Source organism: Echiichthys vipera (genome assembly GCF_963691815.1).
Source record: "Echiichthys vipera genome assembly, chromosome: 18".
Classification (NCBI taxonomy): domain Eukaryota; kingdom Metazoa; phylum Chordata; class Actinopteri; order Perciformes; family Trachinidae; genus Echiichthys; species Echiichthys vipera.
This window is the reverse complement of record NC_139843.1, coordinates 17,607,106-17,630,065: the sequence shown is the minus strand read 5'-3', so window position 1 is coordinate 17,630,065 and position 22,960 is coordinate 17,607,106. Positions and strand designations below refer to the sequence as shown.

Here is a 22,960-nt window from a genome sequence, read left to right as displayed (position 1 = left end):
GAATGAAAAAGTGGTGCTAAGTGTGACTGTCAGAAGTTAATGAAGGTCAGAATGCCTCTTTTATGCATCCCTCCTGTGGTATCCAGCCAGTCAGAGCGCTTCCACGCAGCTGCCACAGATGGCCATTGGAGACGCTTCATGCTGAGCAGCAAAATGGCCGCCCGTCAACCGACTGACTCCACAGCGCTTTGAAATTTAAATTCTTCTGCACATTAGGGTTTACACTATCGCAACGCTAGTACTTATTACAAACCAGTAGCTTATCGCGTGTGTGTTTTTCATTATCTGCCACTTACTTGACTGTCTGCTCAGGCGTCGCTGTTCTTGTAGCCTCGACGAATGAAGCCTCAAAAAGATAAAAAAAAAATCGCACTAAAGCACTTTAGCTAAGCTAGCTAGCACGCTAGCTTCTCTTCATATGTGATTCCAGGTGAGTAACCTTTGCTGGATATGTGTGTAAAATATTTTAGCGTTTGAACATCATTTGTATGCATGCAAAATGACTGCAACGTATTCGTTAATGCACTGCGCTAGTTCGCCGAGCTAACGCCGTTAGCCTGGCTACTTGTAGCTTCTGTCAGTTGGTAACGTTAACTTAGCTAATGTTCCATGGCATTAGCCCTGGTGTAGCATTAGCCCTGGTGTAGCATTAGCAGAGGCAGATATGTGGCTCAAGGCTCGGTGTATTTGCTGTGAAGAACCGTTGTGTACACACACACACACACAGGAGCTAACGTTAGTTGACTAACTAATGCTGGTTGATATCGTTAACTTGGTGACGTTAACGTGCTTCTTGCTGTTCTGTGTCCGCGTATTTTCAGTATGAGCAGAAACCACTCCTTAATGTTAGCCATCGACGAGAATTTTTACTAGCAGCAGCTGTTAAACTTGTCGCCTGAATGAACTTATAAGTACAGGGATAAAGGTGGGTGAATATTAACCCTGAAGCTAAGCCGTTAACGCACGGTTCAGTTTAAGTGATTTTAATCACCTGTGTCTTAGATTTTCAACAACGGTTTTTTTCCCCCATTTTCAGCCCAATGCATCTCCGATCTTAATGCTGTGACTATAACCAGCTAATATACGTGCTAGTATTAATGCGTGTGAGCTTGTGAGGACATTGACAGGACAGCACAGGTGTCTGACTGCTTCATGGAGTATGTCAGGTTTGCTGTGTGAATCATGTAATCATGCCTGCTGGAAGTGTTATAATGGTACTAAGCAAAATCGAAACTAACTAAAAACAGAAACTGTCAGGGCGTAGTACTTAGCTAGGTCAATGCATTTGAAGCGTCTTTTCTCTTCCAAGTTACTAAATTGGTAATTTTCAACTGTTTAGATACACCGTGAGTTTTAGGGCTATTGCCATATTCTAATATGCTGATGTATTAAATGTGCGCTTTCCTCCGCTACATCACAGTGATATAAGAGTGACAGTATTTTCTAAGGCTATCAACTGTTAAAGCTAAGTTAAATTAACAGTGATGCCTTTACCTTTTCTGCTATCATATCTACAGTACTTTTCGTTTTCTTTACAAAATGATCTTGTGTATAAATAAAAGCAATAAAACCAAAACCCTAAAATAGCACTACAGTTTACCAATATTTATCCACCATCCATCCATCGAGGTATCTAATCAAAAGTATTGAGCCTGCCCTCTTCATATAGCAGGGGTCGTAATGACAATGCAGTATTTGGTGTGTTGGTATTTCACGTAATTTCTTGTCTCACAGCTGTTAAAGAGCCATATCCAGAAAATTTGCTCACATTACATCTTAGAAACAATTAAAGCACCATAGTTGATACTAACTGAAACCTTCAGTTGGCCACTTGTTATGGTTTCCACATGTCTGCTGACTAAGTGAGTGGGTGTTGAGTCAAATCAAGTACCTTGTAAACTATTCAAATTGGTTGAACCTACCAGTGTGATCAGCTTACAGTGTATGATAGGGATAATTACTGTTTGTTGCCCACATGTCCAGCAGTATTCTTAGCTCCAGCACCTGATGGCTGATTCAACCAACCAATCAAGCATGCAGTCTATTGTCGCTTACACACATGGATGGAGGCTCACGTGGCCCTGAGCCTTCATCCACAGCACAACAATTATGTTGTCTTTTTTCCCCTTGATTCTTGCTGCAGTCAGCATTAACTATTGCTCATTGTCTTTTGAGCAGTGATGTACTTTTCAGTTAAAAGTCACTGGCTATACAAATAAGCACTGTGACTGTGTGACCACATTTTGGAATACCCTTCTTTCTTTTTTTCCACTAGAAGAAAGGAGTATCAGGACAGGCGCAGTAGTTCATGGAAGACAAGAAAAGGAAAAAAGACGACAAAAGGAAAAGGGAAGCCTCTCAGAAGGTGAGCATGTTCAAAATTACTCATTTACTAACTAAGCTCCTCCATCTGGATTGGACACTGTTGTTTAACATGTCAACTCCATGTTCAGCAGCAGTTTGATAAGCTTTGAAAACAGCCATGAAGTTTCTTACTAGGAGTGCGATTTCTTTTTATGTGGGGTTATGCAATTTTTGGAATGATTTTAGGATTATGCTGTACTTTAGTTTTCCAATTTAAAAGCTGTATTTCTGAGCAGTTTATATTTTCATTAAAAAAAAAGGGATTCTATTACCTATGAAAGAACTTCTCTTTGATGTTCATATTAGTCTCAACACAATAGAACATTTGCACAGGTATAAGCTTGATGTGTGACGTTTTTTTAGTCCCTCTCCACGCAAAAATGTGTTTGTCTTCTGTTCATGGTTTCTAAAATATCTGGCATTGTATATAGTGATATATGAATATAGTGACTTGTATCTGAGTAAAGTTTGTCGCTAGAGAGGTGTTTTCACGTTCCTATCCTGTCCATCCATCTACCCGCTAATCGCACCTTCTATTCCATGAGTTGGCGATCAGCTCAAGGGGCTCCGCTGCTCCGTCACTTCCTGCCTGAAGCCGGTTCTAACATGTCGGCCTATGGCTGATTCTTTTACTTGTTTATTAATCTTGATGGGTGGTTTGTTCGCTTCTCTTTCACCTTGGGCCTTTGCGTCAACCTCAGTAGAAGCTAGTAGAATATAGTCACCGAAGAATCTCAACCGAATGTGTCAAAGAGTAGCGGCGGGCAGAGCTAGGCCAGATGCAGAAAATCTGTATGAGGTAGAAAGAGTAGATGTGCCTTTGAGTTTGTTTTTTTTTACTTTGTGGTGAAACCATATTAAACAAAATATTTTTTTAAAGCAGGGTAGTCCGGAGTGGGACTTTACCTTGACCTGTGACTTTTGCCCCCAAATCATATTTGAAGGTTGTTTGTTTATTAATATTTGAATAATTATTAATCATATTTTGACCATTAATTATCTTCAGAAAAAATTTAGTTGTATGCGTTCTTCTGTTCACCAGAGGGAGTGTATCAATGTCAGTAGGCAGGCAATGATGTTTTCAAAAGAAAAAAATTATCACAACCATTTTTAATTAAAAGTTCAGGCCTCTTAAGTGTCACGCATTGAGCGTGACAGTAACTCTTTTCGTCACCAACTCTCGCCACACATTGTATTTATCATGCGGAAAAAACAATGTTTAATATGCTAGCGCTCCCAAACACTACACAACAGCCAATCATAAAATAGCACTATTGTATCTGGGTAAGATTTACCACGACAACCAAACAATCAAAGAAAAGCATAGTGAGCCTGTTATTATTCACGTGATCTTGTACACACATCTGAACACAGAGTTAGTCATCTCCTGTTTATTGATGTGACATTAATTCACAACTTCACCAGGCGGGGAAAAAGTCTCGGCGTCTAAATTGAAAACAACGTTTACAAGCAACCAACTACACTTGTAATTGTTGGCATTAGCTGATTTTTTCGTGGTATAGAATAGATTGATTGTTGTCGAACTATTGTGCTTGTTTCAATTTTTCATTCATTTCATTATTTCAATCATTTTTTTTCTTAAAGAATGCCAATGTCTTATACCAATTTTTTAGATGTAATCCACATCCATATCATAGAAATCTATCACTTTAATTTCTATGTCTATATCCTATCATATGTTGGTTAATGACAATATGATACCGTAATGTGTATATATAATATGTCAGTTGCATGTGTTAATACTTAAGATGGTGTCAAACATTTATGGTTTTGTTATACTTCTAGTCAATTAGTTGCTTTTAGGAAGGCAGAATAGAGATTTATCATTCTAAAAATAACTTGTTTTTAAGATATCACTTTATATACTCTCTTAGAAAACCAAAGTTTGTATTGAGCACAATTCTGAAAGATTTTATCTACCTGGAAGGAGTATTAGAGCCTCCACAAAATGTTGTTTTTCTGAGAGCCAGCGTCTTTTTTTCAATTGTTTTCAATGCAGAGAGAGCGTATGCAGAATGTGAAAAGCCCATTTGTGGAAGCAGACACTGATTGTTGCTGATGAGTGTTATGCTTGTATCACCGCATGATTGTAAGCTTGTTGTTAGCTGTGTAGCCACCTAGCTAACATTAATATCGTTGTCATATGAAACAAAACACAGCGGCAGTGCTATAAACCAAGTGCCTTTCCCCCAGAAAAAGATGCTATGTGGACACAGGCGTGTAAAGCAGGTTAGGTTGCACTGTTTTAAAAATATGAAATGGAACGGATGGAAAGAAGTCCAAACTGTGACAGTCAACGTTATTACTGCCTATGAGAGATTGAGAATACTTTTTCAGACATAACAAGTCTTTACAACTTGGATGTATTTATTATCCCGGCACATTTAGAAGACATGTTTTCGTTCATTCTCATTAAGTTATTCTTGTGAACCCCATGTTGTCGCCTTCCCTATACTTTCTTTTTCATCTTGGTTCAGTGCATGTTGTACTGAGGTTTAACATTTGAATGGATGGAATGATCACGCTCACTTTGATGCTTTTTAAACAATTATTTAGTAGCTAATTAATGCTTCTCTTCTCATCATTTTAGGTCACGGAACAAAAGAACAAAGGTAAGCAGCAAAGACATATGCGTATACGTTCATGTGTATACTATAGTTAATCTCTCTGTCTTCTGACATTTGATCTTTTAAATTTAAGTTTAATTCTTATTCTTAATTGACTTTTGCAATATTTGCATGTTGTAGTTTAAAAAAAGAAGAGCAACCTTCATTAACTCAAAACATCTGCATCAGGGAATTCTTGGTAGCATCTTCCCTTTTCTTATCAGAATCATATAATGCTATGCTTAGTGCTTACATTTACAGAATCTGAATTTCATCCCCTCCATTTCATTCTCTCTGCCTTGCTCTTCCTGCAGTGCCAGACTTGACCAAGCCGGCATCTGCCCAGTCTCCTGCCACTCAGAGCAGCTCTGCCTCCCCCAGCCCTGGACCCACCCCCTCTGCCTCCCCATCCCCAGCCACCTTGGGCCCTGGCAGTGCTGCCACCCCGTCACAGGGCGGCAACAATGCCAAGCGCCTGGCGGTGGCCAACGGACAGCCCACCTCCACCACCATATCTTCCTCCACCGCTGGCGGCTCCAGTGCTGCTGGAAACGGCAGTACAAGTAGCGGAGGCGGAGCACAGGCGCCTCAGCAACAACCGCGCTACATGCCGAGAGAAGTGCCGCCGCGATTCCGCTGCCAGCAGGACCATAAAGTGCTACTGAAGAGGGGTCAGCCACCACTGTCCTCCATGCTGCTGGGAGGGGGGGGAGGAGGAGGGGACGGCCCCAATGCAAACATGGCTGCCATCTCAGGTAGGTACAGGCAGTGCTTTAGGTAACATCTAGAATTGATCCATTCAATGTTAAGATTACTTAGATAATTTCTTCCTTTTGACACCAAAAGTTTCTCTTTTGTGGAATTTGTTTTTTCAGATTCTGGTGCAGCTGCCTCACTGGCCCTCACCTCATCAGTTGCTGCTTCTACTACTACTTCAAATTATGCAAATTCCATGTGGGGGGCGAGCTCAGGCAGCCAGGTCTCCTCTCAGGGCAGGGAGAAGGTGATTGTTGATGGCAATGACCTGGAGGAGTGGCCTAGCATCGCTGGCAATGATGGGGGAGGAGGGGGCAGCAGCAACAACGTAATGCCTGTGAACAGCATCAGTGCCTCTGGCAACCAGTCCTCACCCACTTCCTCGTTTTCTTTGCCCAATGAATGTATGCAGTCGTCCAACGGTGTGGCGTGGGGGATGGCTGCCTCCCAGGGTCATCTTGGGGGAGGGAATGCAGTAGCTGCAGCTGGGCCTCTGCTACAACAGCCCTCCTCACTTTCCAAAGCCTCCGCTGTGCCAGGGAGCCATGATGCCAGTGGCCCCGTCGACGGCAGCAGTGGGATTCCAGGTGCCAACTTCAATCCAAATGCCAACCCTTCGGCCTGGCCTGCCCTGGTGCAGCAGGATGGGCCCGCTGCTGCAGGGGAAGGAGGTCCGTCTTCCTTCCATCACCAGGGCCCTGGAGGGTCTTTGTCTGCCAACAACTCTGCTTCCCTGGGCCTGGGGCTAGGAGGCGTGGCAGTCGGGGTGCTGGGGGGTCACCCACCTTTATCTGTGAATCAATCAAGCACCCATCAGCGGCAACTTCACCAAATGCAATCCAGAGACAGAGAGACGGGAGGGGGGAAGTGGGACAGCGAATCAGCGGGACCAAAAATCGCAGGGGAGGAAGGGATTGGGGGAGGAATGGACCGTGGTGTTGGAGGAGGTGAGATGAGTGTGGGAGACCACAGCCTTGCCTCCTCATGGAGAGGCCAGTCTTCTTACCCTGCAGCTAACTCCAAAACGGGTGCCTCAAGAACTGATGGATGGGAGGGTGGAGGAGCTGGCACAGGGGGATTCGGAGCTGCTGAAGGAGATAATGGGACCTCGGGTTGGGGGTATCCAAGTTCCACTAGTGGGGCTAATGCTTGGGGCAGTGCTGGAACTGTGGGAAACAGTAGTCAAACCTCCGGGGTATCTCAGGGAGGGTGGGGGTCATCAGGAGCGGGAGGGGAGAGAGGGGTGTCTGGTGGTGATTGGGGTGGGAACTGCACTGGTATTGGTGGAGCTAATCCAGTAGGTGAGGGAATTGGTGGAGCAGGCAGCAGTAACAGCAGCAGCAGTAGTGGGGGCAGCTCAGCTGGCAATCCCCCTGCCACCTCATCTTCTTCAACAGTCACCACTATGAACAGAGCTTGGGACAATCAGAAGGGGGAGAGCGAAACAGGCGAATGGGGTGGGGGAGTAGACAGACAGGGAGCGCAAGGAGGATCTTCATCCAGTGGCGGAAATTCCAGAAATGGGAGTAACAATAGTCACAGCCGTTCTCCCCGCCCTGCACCTAATGCTGAAGCTGCCTTACAGAACCTGCTCAGCCGGTCTGATTTGGACCCTCGGGTCCTGTCCAACACAGGCTGGGGCCAAACACAGATCCGACAAAACACGTCTTGGGAGTTTGAAGAACGTGGAGGACAGAGTAAAGGTGGATCATCATCATCAGCTACATCGAAACATGCATCTTCTCTTGGTGGTTCTTCTCAGTATTCTGGTGGACCCAGGACTCAAATCACTGATTCTATGGGTTCAGGGGTCAATCCTTCCCTGGTTCCATCTGCTGGGTCCTCCAGAGAGGGCTGGGAGAGCAGCAGCAACAGTAGCAGTAGTGGGGCCTCTCTCTCTGGGAGAGCCCCACCACCTTCAGGCCCCAACATGAGGAACCTTGGCGTCTCACAATCTGGGCCAGTGACCACAACAGGACCTGGTATGGGGTCAGGGGTAATACCAGGACATAGCCAGCAGGGGAAGGCAACAGGCTGGGGTGGAGGAGGGATGGGGGCTGGGGACGGCCAGCAGGCCAAGGGCTGGGGGAATGAGGAATGGAGAGACAGTAGTAGAGGAGGAAATGGAGGAGGATGGGGTGATCCTGGGCAACAGGGTGACTCAGTGAGTGGAGGTTGGGGAGGAAATATGGAGGAGAAAGGGACAGGGGGGTGGAAAGAAATGGGAGGGAATGGAGGAGGGAGTGGCTGGGGATCAGGGCAGAAGGCTGGGGCAGGTAGAGACTGGGGAGAGCAACAGTCCAAATCAAATAGTGGAGGAGGGGCATGGGAGGATGAGAGGAAGAGTGGAGGAGGAAACTCAGGTGGTGATTCAGGTGTGGGTAGTTGGGGGAGCTGGGATGATGGTGCTCCTCGGAGAACCTGGGGAGCAGGGGGCACAGGGGGGGGAGGAGGGAGTGGAGGAGGGGGGGTGGGTGTTGTTGGGGGAATTGGGTCCAAACCCCATCAAAGTTGGAGTGGAGGAAACAAAATGCACCAGATGCCAAACAGCCAGCCGGGCTCCATCACAGGCCCGCAGGCACAATTGCAACAGCAACAATCACAGCCCCGCAATCAGCATCCACAGCGACAGCAAGCGTTGGACCAAGGGGCTATGCAAGGGGGCGGTGGGAGGAAACCCATCTCTCAAGCCCAGACTCAGAACCAAAGCTCAGGCTGGACCTCTGGGCCCATCCCTGGTGGCTCCGGAGGAGGTGGAAGTGGATCTGAACCAAGTGGCTGGGAGGAACCCTCACCGCAGTCTATAAGCAGGAAGAATGAGATAGATGATGGAACATCAGCATGGGGAGACCCAACCCATTACAACTACAAGCCGGTCAATCTGTGGGATAAGAACAGCGCTCCTGCTGGGCAGCAGCCGACTGACCAGCAGTCACATGGCCAGGCTCAGCAGCAGCAGCAGCAGCAGCAACAACAGCAGCAGCAGCAGCAGCAGCCGCCGCCGCATCAGCAGCAGCATCAACAACAACAACAACAACAACAGCAGCAGCAGGCACCTCCAATACAGCAGCAGCCTAGCAGGCAGGCTGCAGGGCTTGGAGGTAACAGAGACTTCATCACAGGCCATGGATCTGGAAAAACTTCAGCTATTGGTAAGACATCACAAACTGAATTTGACCTTAATATATGGATTTTAAAGTTGTCAAGAAGAACAAACCCCTTAGTAAACATCATTAAAAGTTACTTCTGTTAAAACGACCGTCAGGAGAATTACATTTTTCTGGAAGATGTATGGAAAGCAAAGAAAGTATGGATTACTCATACAATGTTAAGGGATCAGATTCCCGAAAAAAGAAAACAATCCCATTGGTCAGTGAAATCTTCTGACAGTATTACACACACAAATGCTATTTACAAACTGCCATCACACATGCAGGCCAACCTGTAAGGCTGAAGATATAACAACACTTTTCCTTTTAAAGGTAATTTCTAAATTAGTGTTTCTCAATCAACTGTGGCAGTTACAGAGCTAAAGACTTTGACACATACTTCTTATCGACTGTCTGTGAAAATCACAGAGAAGTTAACAACTCAAAAATCCACTTCTACAACGGCTGCCTTCACGGAAATGGTGAAATATGTTTGTAGGTTAGCATAGCGGTTTAGCTTATCAAAATGACGGCTGAGTCAAGAGATGTCGTTTTTCAGCCAGCCACCTGCTTGCTATCTCTGCAGTTTCATCTTAAAACCACATAAGCAGTAGTCAGCCATGGTACTGTAGCTTCAGTTGGTGCCCCAAATGAGTACAGCTGAGGTTAAAAACACATTTTCTGTCAGTGAATATTCTCTGGGTAATACTGTGACTGCAGAGAAGATGCTGTAGAGTCTCAACGTTAGACTCTGTTGTCTCCTCTACCATGTTGCTCAATCTTAACCCACTGTTGTACATGTGTGTCCGCAGGTCCGTCTGGTTGGGGTAGTACTTCTCACCAGTAGACAATGGCACAGCAGCTTGGGGAAAGACTACTGAAGCCCCTGCTGGCTGGGGAGACCCTGACGAGGCTGGAGGGAAGACAACGGGCTGGGGTAACCCTTCTCCCAACCCCATCAAACCTGGTTAGAAAAGCAAATAAGAACTAAAGCAGATGTGATTAAAAACAGCAAAAAATGAATTTGATTCTGAGCACAGCTGTACTCTATGAGATATCCATACAGTCTGATTTTGAGGATTGTGTCAGTTGTGCTAGGTTAACCTAATTATATTTGATTCATTGCATTTGGAACATTTGCATGCTTAATAGTCCACTAGTAGAAAACATAGACATGGATATCAACTTCAGATCTGTCTTTCTTTTTTTTTCAGTCTGATATTGGCATTTAGTATGACTTTTTTCTCCTGCAGGTTCGAAGTCTATGCAAGATGGCTGGGGGGACAAAGAGGGCTCTGTGGCTGCTTCGCGTCACTCAAGCTGGGAGGATGAGGAGGATGGAGCACAGAGCATGTGGAACAGCACTGGCTCCCAGGGAAGCAGCTCGTCTTGGGGACAGGGAAGCAATGGGGGCTGGGGACAGAGCCACACTGGGAAGAAGCCCATCAACAAGGTAGTGGAATAAATCTTAATAAAGGAAAAATCTGGATGATTACAAATACGTCTGTACTCTCACAATAACCAATGAGAGAGAGTAACTGATGGTGTTACTAAGCAACGCTAAACATTATATCCCTCGTGGCTAAGGGCTAGCATAATACTTTTGACTGATATAAAAATCTCACCTCCAGTTCTCTCTGAAGAACAGACAGCTATGTTGAAAATATATTTCCATACAGGCTCTTTTTGCATTTTTGTCACTGCAAAAACCCCTATTTACGCAACTGCAAGTTGTCGCCCCTTGTCAGCCTTCATGTTTTCATCTACTTCCCTGTGAGATCATGTGACAAAGATCCCATGAGGCAAAGCGTTGATCCCTCTGACACGATAATCTTAAACACTATCCTGTGGTGTGTGATACGCCACTATTTTCAAATCCTGTAGTGTGTGCATGTTTGAGATTTGAGAGAAGAAAATCTGTGAATTTCTCCTTATGTGCGTGATGCAACCCTAACTGATTTAAAACTCCTGCAGACTGAACCCCGACTTAAGGCATGGATGTAATTTATGCCACTTCTTGGACACAATCTAAGATGAATTAAGTAGTTTTGTTTTATGGATTTGGCCCTACTCTGGGAAAGTAGGAAAATGGTTTTATGGGGCATGGCTTATATTTTTAGGGCTGACCTAGTATGGGATTTTCAAGACAAATACAGGTTTCAAAGGGCTAAAATTCACAAATTAGCAATATGGCAGCAGGCACAGTGAATTTTTGAGCTGGAATGAAAATAGACCTTTTATGTGGATTGCGCTGTGTACATGTGCACTGATAAGAATATGCAACAGTACTCGGATGGCTGCCTCCTGTGTGTGTGTGTGTGTGTGTGTGTGTGTGTGTGTGTGTGTGTGTGTGTGTGTGTGTGTGTGTGTGTGTGTGTGTGTGTGTGTGTGTGTGTGTGTGTGTGTGTGTGTGTGTGTGTGTGTGTGTGTGTGTGTGTGTGTGTGTGTGTGTGTGTGTGTGTGTGTGTGTGTGTGTGTGTGTGTGTGTGTGTGTGTGTGTGTGTGTGTGTGTGTGTGTGTGTGTGTGTGTGTGTGTGTGTGTGTGTGTGTGTGTGTGTGTGTGTGTGTGTGTGTGTGTGTGTGTGTGTGTGTGACAGACATACTCTATATTACATCACCAACCAATTCTAGAAATAACATGCACACGCAGCCAGACCAGTTATCAAAACAAACAGCAGAGAAACTCAGATTACAACACACACAGAGTGACTTGATTCTCTGCTCAGGATACCATTAATCCACTATATCTTTACAAAGCAAATCGTTGTTTGCTGCTATATTAATGCTCCAAAATTTAATGTTGAGTACAGCTCTTTTTAAATATATATATTACGCCATTTGTAAATGATCTAAGTATTGTTTTCTGCATTTTATGTTCTGTATAAAATGTTTTCATATTGAATATATATTAGAGAAAACGTATACACCGATACTGATATGCCTCTGATGGGCCATATACTAGAATACTGATAGAATACTTATTATTTCTCTGTTTTAACCCTTGTAGAATTTTGTGAAACCATTGTCCGCTCACTTCGCATGTATTTCTTAGGGTCCATTAAAGGCAGGCGGAGGAGACTCATGGATGAGCCCCATCAACAGACAGTTCTCTAACATGGGACTGCTGGTAAGACAAAAATGTCTTTTATGTCATTTTAGTCATCACCTAAGTGTTATTGTTTCAGGGAGCTGTCAAAACTCTCTTCTTTGCCAGAAAATTTGTTTGGTACGCTACCCATACACGAATTAGCCTAAACATACAGGCGTTTAACAAGCTGGTTATTTCCTACATGAGGAGGATGATGTTAATGGTCTTTTCTGCTGGACAGAATGATGACCCCAGTGGCCCAAACATCGACTTGGCTCCAGGGTCTCTCCAGGAGAAGAAAATGGAAGCAGAGAAAAGAGGCATGGGGATGGGGATGGGAATGAACGATTACAATGGAGACATGAGGAAGGGAGGAAGAGGAGGAGTAGGAGGAGGGGGGATGTCGTATCGTCCACCTGGTTCCAAAGAGGCATCACCTGGGGATGCTGGGTCCTACTATGACAAGGTAATGCCTCACTGCCACCATATCAGTCTTTGTCTTCTATGTCTTTCTCACGTCTAGATAAAAGTTTGTCCTTTCTTACTATTCTTTGTTTCCTCTTGTGATTCTACCTTTTCTTCCTGGCCTGCCCACTTCCTCCCTGTCTCAATCTTCCCCACCCCTCCTTCACCACCACTCAAATTGGTCTTTCATTGGCTGTCACTGTGACAGACCTTGCCTTTGACCAATCAAGATTGGTGCCTTGGGGAGGAGGGTCCTACCTCTCTGTACTCACCACCCACTGTCTACAAGCCCCATTCCCTCTACAACCACACTATTCCCTTTAGACAAGTAAGATAACCACGCCTCTTGTTTCCGTCCTACCATTTTTTGCATTAGGTTTTTTTTTTTTAGTTTTCTCTTTTTGAAAGATAATCATACAATCACACCTAAAAAATTTTCCTCCTTCAGTCTGTCGTGTTCTGTGTAAATTTGTGTTTTTCATGCATATTTCTCCACTGTTATGGTTCCTCTAAGGTTTATTTTCCATCTTCAATCACAGGGCGGTCACAGTATCTTTGGCAGTAGTGGAGGGATGGCTCAGTCAAGACATCAGCCAAGTGTCCCACCAATAAACCAGTCCCCAGGGATACGAGCGCAAGTGCCTCATCAGTTCCTGTCACCTCAGGTAATGTTGCTTTCATTCTGTGATCTTTCCATCTGTGTATATATTTCACACTTAGCATTGACACAGGAAGTATGCGGGTATACATATTGCAATGCCCGTCTCTACATTCATGCTTGTGTGGACATCTTATGTGGCTCTTCTTGTTAAGATCAGGCAGAGGTCACGTTAACCAAATATTTTCCATCATTGACAGATATTACTGATACAAGAGCAGCTGAGTGAGTTTCTTGTATTTTGCCAGAACAATGGCAGTAGTGTTTTAAGTGGCCCCCTCTGTCACTGTGTGGAAAAACACATTCATCAGTTTTGTGTGGTGTTGACATGTGACCGTATGGTCTGTGTCCTTTGTAATTTATAGTCTATACACTTGTTTTGTAGGCTGTATTATTTATATAAAAAAAAGGTAGGGTTTTGACAGAATTTTTACGACCCTGTATATCATAATGTCGGACAATGAGAGAGTCTTAACTCAGCCTCTGTTTTCAGGTGGGAGAATGCAATGTTGACATTAACCAGTGGGGAAATGTCCTCAACGTGGCATCCCTAAATTTATGGCAACTCTGGACAGATTAGAGGACAAGATATTCTCTTAAGATACTCAATATCTGTAGAGCGCTTATTTATTTGGTTAAGCTTTCGTTGTGGCTTCGACACCTCCGCCAGAGATATCGTGGCCACTCTAGACAAATGTTGCTTCCAGATTCTACCGCCTTCAAAGTTTACAGATTGCCTCATGAAACATAAAAGTTCACTATAAGCACTGGGTTTAAATTCAAAATATTGCTTTGCTTTAACAACATATCCTCTGTCATCGTCTTGTTGGTCAACTCTCCTTACTCTCATCACAAGTAAAGCATCCTGCTACTCTGCTGCTGTACCAAGCAGACACTTTCACTTTATAATTGTAGCTGCCGTTGTCCGACTAAGTATTGATAACAACTGTTTTTTAGCATACTAGACATCTGCTTTTTATGGCATTTGTAGCTCAGGGCACTTCACGTATATTGATCATGAAGTGAAAACTTGGTGGTGAAACTATTATTAGATGAAATGGCTTCAATGTGTGATCAAAACTGTACTTCCAGATCATGCAAGGGGTTGAATGTGTGCTTTACAGACTCTTCTTTGTGCCGTGAACTTTTTGGTATTGTGTAATTGTCTGATTCTTATGTCTGTGAGTTTACACACTCTGGTCTGTCTGCTGGCTGTGTGCATTGTGTCTATTAGTCAGTGCATCCCCTAGAGTGCATAATCTTCAGGACAACACTGATAATGTCTTGCTACTTACTTCGAAGAAATACAAAGTGAAACATGTCTTTTCCAGGAATTAAATCCATTTAATTTACTCACTTGAGTCGAGGCACTTGTTAACAACAATTAATAAGAACATGAAAGAGAATCAGCATTAATCAGGGAGACGCAGTAAGCTAACACGGTTGTTACTGGTAACAGCACTAAGACGTTTCTGTGGTAACAGGTGTGCCTCCCTGCTTTGTGTCTTGTCTCCAGGTGCCAGGCTCCGTGCTGAAGCAGATGCCCCCTCCCACCGGGAGCGTGGGGGGTGTTGGCAGCGTGGGAGGGGTGGCAGGAGTCGGAGGAGGTGTGTTCCCTCCACAGCTGTCCCCCCAGCATATTGCCATGCTCAGCAGCATCTACCCTCCTCACATCCAGTTTCAGCTGGTGAGTGGCTCTATACATCTCTGAAAACCACTGCAGCGTTCAGTCACAGGTCTGCTGAGTCTGGAGGTATATAGATAATTGTGTGATCGTTTTTCACCAAAAAAAAGGAAAAGAGAGAGACAATTATAGATACTTTTCAAATATGATAGTACATTGTGACATAGTCAGAAAGGGTGAAGAATGACTCACTAACATACTCAACACCCACAAAAGCTTTAGAAATAATTGTTATGGTTTGATCATACTTGTTTCAAACTAAAATTGTCCAAAGTTCTGTAATGCAAATGTAATTTTGTAAAACAAACTGACAAAATACCAATAAATAACCAAATAGTAAGATGATGACGATTACCTCCAAGTGTCTCTGTTGCCATCTCACTCCTTTTTTTGTTTCTTTTTCTGTTTCGTTCCGTCTGTGTCTGTTCAGGCTTGTCAGCTTCTCCTCCAGCAGCAGCAGCAGCAGCAGCCACAACAGCAGCAACAGCAGCTACTGCAAAACCAGAGGAAGTTCACACCGAACGTGAGGCAGCAGGCTGACCCTCAACAGGTACACACTCACATGCAACATATCACTACTCTTTTGTCGCTTCTTTTTTTCCTCCCCCCAGGTGCTCACTCTTATCTTATGTCTCCTCAGCTGGCCAGGATCATGGCAGTGCTCCAGCAGCAGAGGCAGCAGCAGCAGGTTGGGGGTTTAGGCGGCAACTCCAAACTCTCTCCCTCCCATCATGTTGGAGGTGGCATTGGGGGTCCCAAACTGCCTGGGGCTGATCCCCTGCCCCATCCAGGCCTGGTGGGATCTATGGCTGACCTTCACCAGAAAACTCTTGGACCATATCCCGGTAAGCGCTTGTTCTTAGATGGGTTTTATTGAAAACAAGAAAACTCACTCCAATGTGTGTATGCATTTAGTTTAGCACTGTGAAATATGTTTTACTTGTCTATTGAAGTATTTTTATACCCTTTATTTTTATGTTGCACGAGGAGTTTCCTCGAACTAGATACATGTTTTTAAAAAGGTAACCATCTTTATGTTTCCCTGTGTTCTGTATCCTTCTGTGAGCAGGGTTTGGCTCTGGGGTGAACCTCCCAGGTCTGGACCTGGGCGGGTCTGTAGTGGGGGGCCCTGGGGGCATGAAGGACCTAGGGATTCAGCAGTCCCGCTTCAAATGGATGATGGAAGGACACTCTTCTCCAGACACCCCATCACCTGAGAACCCATTCCACAAAAATGGTGAGATGTTTATTGATACTAATGTTGTTTATTAAGATGTGGGAAAAAAGGTGTTGAGGAAGATAGTGTTAATGGAATCAGATGTGAAGTCACACATTAAGCTGATTATTGAACCCATCTGGTATTCAGTGATGTTAATGGATGTGTACTCTAGAGCCGCTCTCCCTCCTGATCCACAGCCACCTCTAACGTATATTATCATCACCTCCCAGGTCCTGTCACCCCCATGAAGATGCCGGGGGGCTCGCCCTACTCTCAGTATGACATGATGGTTGGAGATGGGCTGGGAGACAACTGGCATCGCACCCCTGGCAACAAGATGGGTCCCAAGCCTCCCACCACACCCAGCTGGCCCCCTGGTAAATGACAATTCATAGTTAAAGTGATAACCTGAGCTAGAGGACCCCACAAGGTTTAAAAAGGAGATGAAATCATTTCTGTGTTTTGGTACCCAGGGGAAGAACAATTTGGGGTTGTGTTCTATCTACCTTTTTAAAACTGTCTTCAACAGACCACATGTGTGTTTGTTCTTTAGAGTTCCAGCCTGGTGTGCCCTGGAAGGGGATCGACCGTGTCGACCCTGATTCTGACCCGTACATGACCCCAGGGAGCATGATGGGAAATGCAGTGTCCCCCAACCTCAATGATACTGAGCACCAGTTGTTACAAGACAATACTGGTAAGCATTTAACAGCTCCAGTGCCTCATTATCCTGACCATGATGTGGGATGGCACCATATTTAAATTTGTTCAGTTAGTTTAACTTATTTAGGTTATGGTTTGCCTTCTTGTTGTTGTACAAGGGAAGATGTTTTTCTAAGCTTCATTGTGATTTTCAAAATCCACAATTTAATCTCAATATGAGGTCACGATTTAATTCAGTTTTCAATTTAAACATTTTTTTTTTAGGACTGATTGCTCTGCCAATGTTAGACTATTGAGTCTCGATTTGCAAATATACAATATATACTGTATAAATATATGGTGATATAACTTATTTTCTTTTTTACTGCCCTAAGGCCATATGTTCAAATTTAAATAATGTATTTGACATGGTGATAGTGCTTTTGATTTCAGTAACTGAAATTGAAAGCTCAGACAGTAAGATCTTTCATTTAGGATTGAAATTTTGACACCACTAGTGTTTATTATATCTTGTTCTCGTCATTTGATTAAACAAAAATGTTTGTTTCTTTTAGCCAATAAAGAATTCTCCATAAACTTATACGCTTCCTGTTTGTTGGAATAGTTGTATAATTGACTAACACAGCTGGTCGGTGCCTTTGTTTACAGATTCCACCCCTCCCCTCAACACCTTGCTGCCTTCACCTGGTGCCTGGCCTTACAGTGCCTCAGACAGTCCCCTCAACAACGCACACAACTCAGGTAACCACACACAAACACTCACTGTTTCCTTTCTGGGCTATTTCTTTGTCTTAATTTCTGATTAGAGAGAATAATTGTTAGCTTGTTCACTAATTATTCAAGTCATTTTTCAAACTTCTCAGTTATTTGGCTTTAGGAAGTTGTGATTGTGAGAACTTGATTTTTCACCACCCTCGGGCATTTTATAAAACAAACAATTTCTGATCTTGATGTTTTTAGAATAGTTTTTGTATATAACTGAATGATGTAAGTCACAACGTACATGTGACCTGTACTTGATAGATCAGCCATAACTTAACTAGTGAGTTGGCTAGTTTGGAGGTAGAACTCTACCCATCTGTAAAACGGGCTTCAACAATGCTGGAAGAGTATAATAAGGATGTAGTTTTATAAGGGATAAAGTCATTTGATTATGTCAAGAGGAACCCACAGTAGACAAGACACGCTTTAATGAAATTTCATCTTAACAACTGTAAATTGTGAGCAGTCTTGACCTTTATTTTATACTCTTGCGTCTCAGTCTTGTCTTTATCCCATCCGTTGAAAGCTCATCTTGATAAAAAAAACGCTGGTATTGTTATATATGTATTCTTCACCAGTACACAACCCCTCCAGACCCTCATTCACTTTGCTGTAACCTTTCAGCAAAGTACACAGACTACAAGACCAGCTGGCCCCCAGAGCCCATCGGACACAAATCCTGGAAAACTAACCGCGGCAGCAGCCAGAGCCAGATGTCCCAGCTGTCCCGCCCACCTCCAGGTCTAGCCAGTCATAAGCAGCCATCGCCTTCCCCATGGTCTGGAGGAGCCCCTCGATTGCCTGGCCGGGGCTGGGGAGGTACCTCCAGCACCACTGGTAATGCCCCAACACATTTTTTGTCTTGTTTTGGTTCCCTTTTCTGCATCCAGGCACAGTGTTTGTTGAAATATTCATCCGATTTAAATGTACACAGGAGATACAAAACAGTGCTTTTTGAACTTAAGACTCCATTTATATTTGATCTGGAAGAGTAACCAAGCTTCGGTGGAAGCAGCAGGGAAAGTTATTAATCATTTAATACATTTGAGGAGCCGAGGGGGAAAACGTAGTGCGATTGTGTTTACAGGGTGTGTAGAAGCTCTGACTCATTTTTTCTTCTTTCTCTCTTTCTCTGCAGCTTCAACCTGGAGTGACGGCAGCTCTCGGGAAAGCTGCTGGTTGGTGCTCAGCAACCTCACACCACAGGTACACACACATACATTTAACAAAAACTAAATCTGAAACTACTTTTATTTTTGTTACTATTGTAATACTGCCAGGTTGGCTTATTTAATTTCACTTCATGCATGCACTAATCTTAATGGGCACAAAAAATTCCAGATAACTCGACATGGAAAGACTGCTCTGAATTTCATACCCTTCATTTAAGTTCACCATCGTCCACCTTATATATTCCTGCAGATTGATGGCTCGACTCTGAGGACCATCTGCATGCAGCACGGCCCTCTGCTGACCTTTCACCTTGGCCTGACCCAGGGCACCGCTCTGATTCGCTACGGCTCCAAACAGGAGGCAGCAAAGGCCCAGAGCGCACTTCACATGTAAGACTCAGTCTGTTCAACATCTGTATATCACTGTCATGTCTGTATGGTAAATATATATCGATCAAACAAACGAGATATAAACGTGCTATTTAGTCATCTTTAAAGGTACTGGTAGTATGGATGGGCAATATTGAACTTTCCCCTATTGATGGTGAAAAACAACATTATCACCCGAGAAAAAGCTGAAAATAGAATACCTGTAGTGTAGAGATCAAGAAGATCAGATCAGTCAACAATCATTGATCGATGTTGATGTATGGAATGAGGATAACACAGGCCTAAATTTTGTCTACAACTTTTAAGTTTGGTGAGTTGGGGAATTTTATGTTTATTAGACAACTGATGGCGAACACACCCTGCTGTTACTACTACTCAACCAATGTTGCATTAAAGCACGGTGAAAAGCAAGCTAATTAACTGTCCTGTTAGCTAGCTTGCTAATTCTGCCATGCTTTAATGCTTCAGTGGTTAAATGGAATCGTACCGTGATGAAATCACACGTCAATATATTCTGATATACAATTACATTGTCTAATGGCAAGCACACCTTAACTCAAATATCAATTGAAGATTGCATTCATTGTTTTTACGTCACACTTAACGATTAGCACTCTGTTCCTTTTGCGCTAAAGTTCTTAATAAAAATCAATAAAATACTTGTAATTTTCATTTAAGTATATAATTCACTATGGAGCATACAAATATAGGTTAATAAAGTATTTGTTGAATTACCAGAGAACATGCTCTATTGTGATATATGTAACATTATCAACATATGAAATCACCTATATTGGGATAGAAGATTTTGGCCATATCGTCCAGCCGTAACCTCAGGTCAACGTCAATTCTTGAAAACTACAGGGTTCCTACGCAGTATGGAATTTAATTTGAGTCATTTCCAGGTCTGGATAAGTATTGAAAAAATGTTTGTATTGTTTCCAGACTTTTATCTCACTTTCTAAAGTTAAATATATTAATATATACAAATCAAAACAAGCTCACTAACGCAACATAGTCGACCTGTAGACGAAATGAAACTAATCAAGCTGGCCGTAGAATGTTGTCGTGTTACCATGGTTACTGTTTGCCGTGCAACTGTGATTCTCATTTATTGATTTTTTTTTTCATATTCAGCATCTACATTTTGTTTATGATTTATTTTTATTTATTATTATTATTATTAAGTATGTTAACTCCATCTAAAGCCAATGAAGTATAGACTTCTGTTTTCTTCTGTACTTCCTGGTTAATTGTCTACTGTCAGGTTGACAGTTGACAGTTATTAATTTCACTCTTTTAGCATTTAGCTTTAATAAATTGCTGTGCAATTTTTCAATTGAACATGACTCTGTTTGGAGTACATTCACTAATGTGAAAAACAAGAATTTGTCTCATGCTTTTTTCTTGTTTTTTTAGTTTATTTTAAAACCCAGTTTAAAATGCTCATCATAGTTTGTTCAGAAGGAAAATCTCTATAACCATGTTTAAAACCTGTACACCATTTAGAAGTGACTTACATTCGTTTTCTGTTAATATCAGGTGTGTTCTGGGTAACACCACCATTTTGGCGGAGTTTGTAAGCGAGGAGGATGTGGCTCGCTACATTGCACATTCCCAGGCAGGAGGAGCAGGGAGCGGAGGAACCACAGCCGGCTCTGCAGGCTCCGGGCCTACAACGTCCTCCGCAGTGGGGAACAACGGTAACGGAGGGAGCTGCGAGAGAGGCGGAGCAGGAGGCAGCAGCGGGGGAGGAGCGGTAGAAGGAGGCTCCGCAGCCGGAGGAGCAGGAAACGGAGGAGCCGGGCCTTCCAGCTCCGGGTGGCAGAGTCTGGACAGCACAGGCAGCTCATCGGACCAGTCCGCTGCCACCCAGGGGCCCGGGCTGGGCATCTTCGCCCAGTGGAGCAGCAACGGGACCGGGGTGGGCGGGGTCGGAGGTGTGGAGGCCGGAAGGCAGGGTCTGTGGGGGGGGATGGGTGGGATGAGCGGCGCCGGGTACCCCAGCAGTAGCCTCTGGGGTTCCCCGGCACTCGAGGATCGTCACCAGATGGGCAGCCCCGCCTCACTGCTGCCAGGGGACCTGCTGGGCGGGGGGGCTGACTCCATGTGAGGGGCTGACTGACACACACATTTTACACCCAATTTGTAATACACATGTCACACTCTGTATTTACTTACACATAGAGATGACATGAATTAAAGCTACAGGCTACATGCAGTACATGCACACATTATTTTCACACATACACATTAAGCCGCTTAACTTTAAATGAAGACAACAGTAAAACTTGAACCGGGGGAAAAAGGTGAAATCCATTAAACTCTTTAGGACTCAACTGGATAGCTCTTTGTCTTTTTACTCCATATCCCACCATCTGCATTCAGAGACCCGATCACTCAGGCATGCACTGTAGACAGGCTCAGCCAGAGTCGTACACGTCAACAAGTTTAGCTATTGCTGTTTTTAGTGTGCCACAATTTATTTTCTTTTGTATTACTATTTAATGTCTGACTCTCAGAATACAGACTTGCAGACTGAGCCCTCATAGACCTGGCTGGCGTACTTCTAAGTTCTCACGTTTGGAAGCTTGAGAGTGGGGAAGGATCTGGAGTTTGTAGGAAATTTGGGACTGCGCCACACTACTGAGTCAAATGGACGATCAGCAACCTTTGAGATCTGGGAAAGGAAAGCGTTTTTAGTAGGTACCAACACCTCTACCTGGTGGAAATATGCCATCAACATGGGACCCAGGGTAAAGAAAATATATAATAAATCAAAAACAGAAACAACATTAGCCAAACTTGCACTATATGCCTCTGGGTTTGTTGTTGACACATCCTTCACAACTCCCTCCATTTTTTGAAACAGAGCTACAACACAAAACCTACACAGACCTTACAGGACGACTATACGTTACAACAGCAGTGGCCTTGGCTAACAACCAGCGGCCGCCCGCCCGCCATGTCAGCAGCCTTCACACCTTCTCATCAGTTACACACTGCTCTTATATTTGACAAGCAAAATTGTATCTCCTTGTTGATGTACGTCGGTTCTTTATCATTTTTCTGTTTTAAAAGAAGAGATATGTGTGAAACTTTGTGGAAATTCAAAGATGTCCTCTTTTTTTTTTTTTGCCCTTCAAACACTGACCTCGCTATTGTATTTTTTCTTACTCGAGAAATCAAGTTGGTTATTCTATATTGTCATGATGTTAATGATGACTCTGATCACTTATTTACTCGCTGTACAAGGTGCCCTCCTGCCTGCCTGTGTGTGCATGAAAGGAGTGATGACAGTATGACCGAATGGAGGAGGATGTGATGAAGATAATGATGATTAATCGGGAGTGTCTGTGTTATTGCTACAATGTTGAATGTTTTTTTCTTCTTTTTTTTTCCGTTCTTGTCCATGAGATTTGTGTTTGTGTGTGTGTGTGTGCGCTTGCTTTTGAACACTTATCTGCTCTAGTCAGGGAAGTGAATAAATGTTCTGACAGCTTACATTTGAGAGAAAGTGTGTGTGTGTGTGTGTGTCTGTGTGGATGTGTATCGTATGTGTGCTTGACTGTCTGGATATTGTAATGGCTAAAAGTTCAAAAACATTGGCACTATTGCATGTCTCTTAAGTTGTGTTTTTTTTAGTAGCATTTTGTTCCTGTTTGTATTTTTTTTTTCTGCCAAATGCAATAAGAGAATATTTTGTTTTTTAGACGAAGCAACCAACTGAAGGCATTTCTATTAAGATGCCAAATCCTACCATACCAAGCTGAGCTGGAACAGTGTTTTACAGACACGTTAAAAACATTACCTGTTATGTTTCACTGTTTGTCTTTTTTGTTATGTATCAATTTAAATTAAGTCAGTCTTTATTATCACTCCTGTTCAGGATGTTTTCATTTATTTCAGATGTTACAAAAATGAGAGGAAATTAATTTAAAGCAGAAAAGAACAAGATAATAA

General features: G+C 43.5%; 1 protein-coding gene across 1 annotated transcript; it reads left to right on the top strand.

The window, feature by feature from the left end:
* Window positions 1–217: 217 nt before the first annotated feature.
* Window positions 218–21,210, top strand: tnrc6ba (trinucleotide repeat containing adaptor 6Ba). Its single transcript, XM_083932947.1, is given in 22 exon segments — window positions 218–430; window positions 2,276–2,365; window positions 4,976–4,997; window positions 5,306–5,746; window positions 5,867–8,899; window positions 9,709–9,729; window positions 9,732–9,863; window positions 10,150–10,349; window positions 11,949–12,023; window positions 12,226–12,450; window positions 12,989–13,114; window positions 14,624–14,794; window positions 15,222–15,341; window positions 15,432–15,636; window positions 15,861–16,028; window positions 16,241–16,387; window positions 16,564–16,707; window positions 17,322–17,414; window positions 18,060–18,272; window positions 18,574–18,641; window positions 18,858–18,997; window positions 20,540–21,210. Coding segments are annotated over 21 exon segments (6,372 nt in total). The 5' UTR covers window positions 218–430; window positions 2,276–2,308; the 3' UTR covers window positions 21,111–21,210.
* The last annotated feature ends 1,750 nt before the right edge of the window (window positions 21,211–22,960 follow it).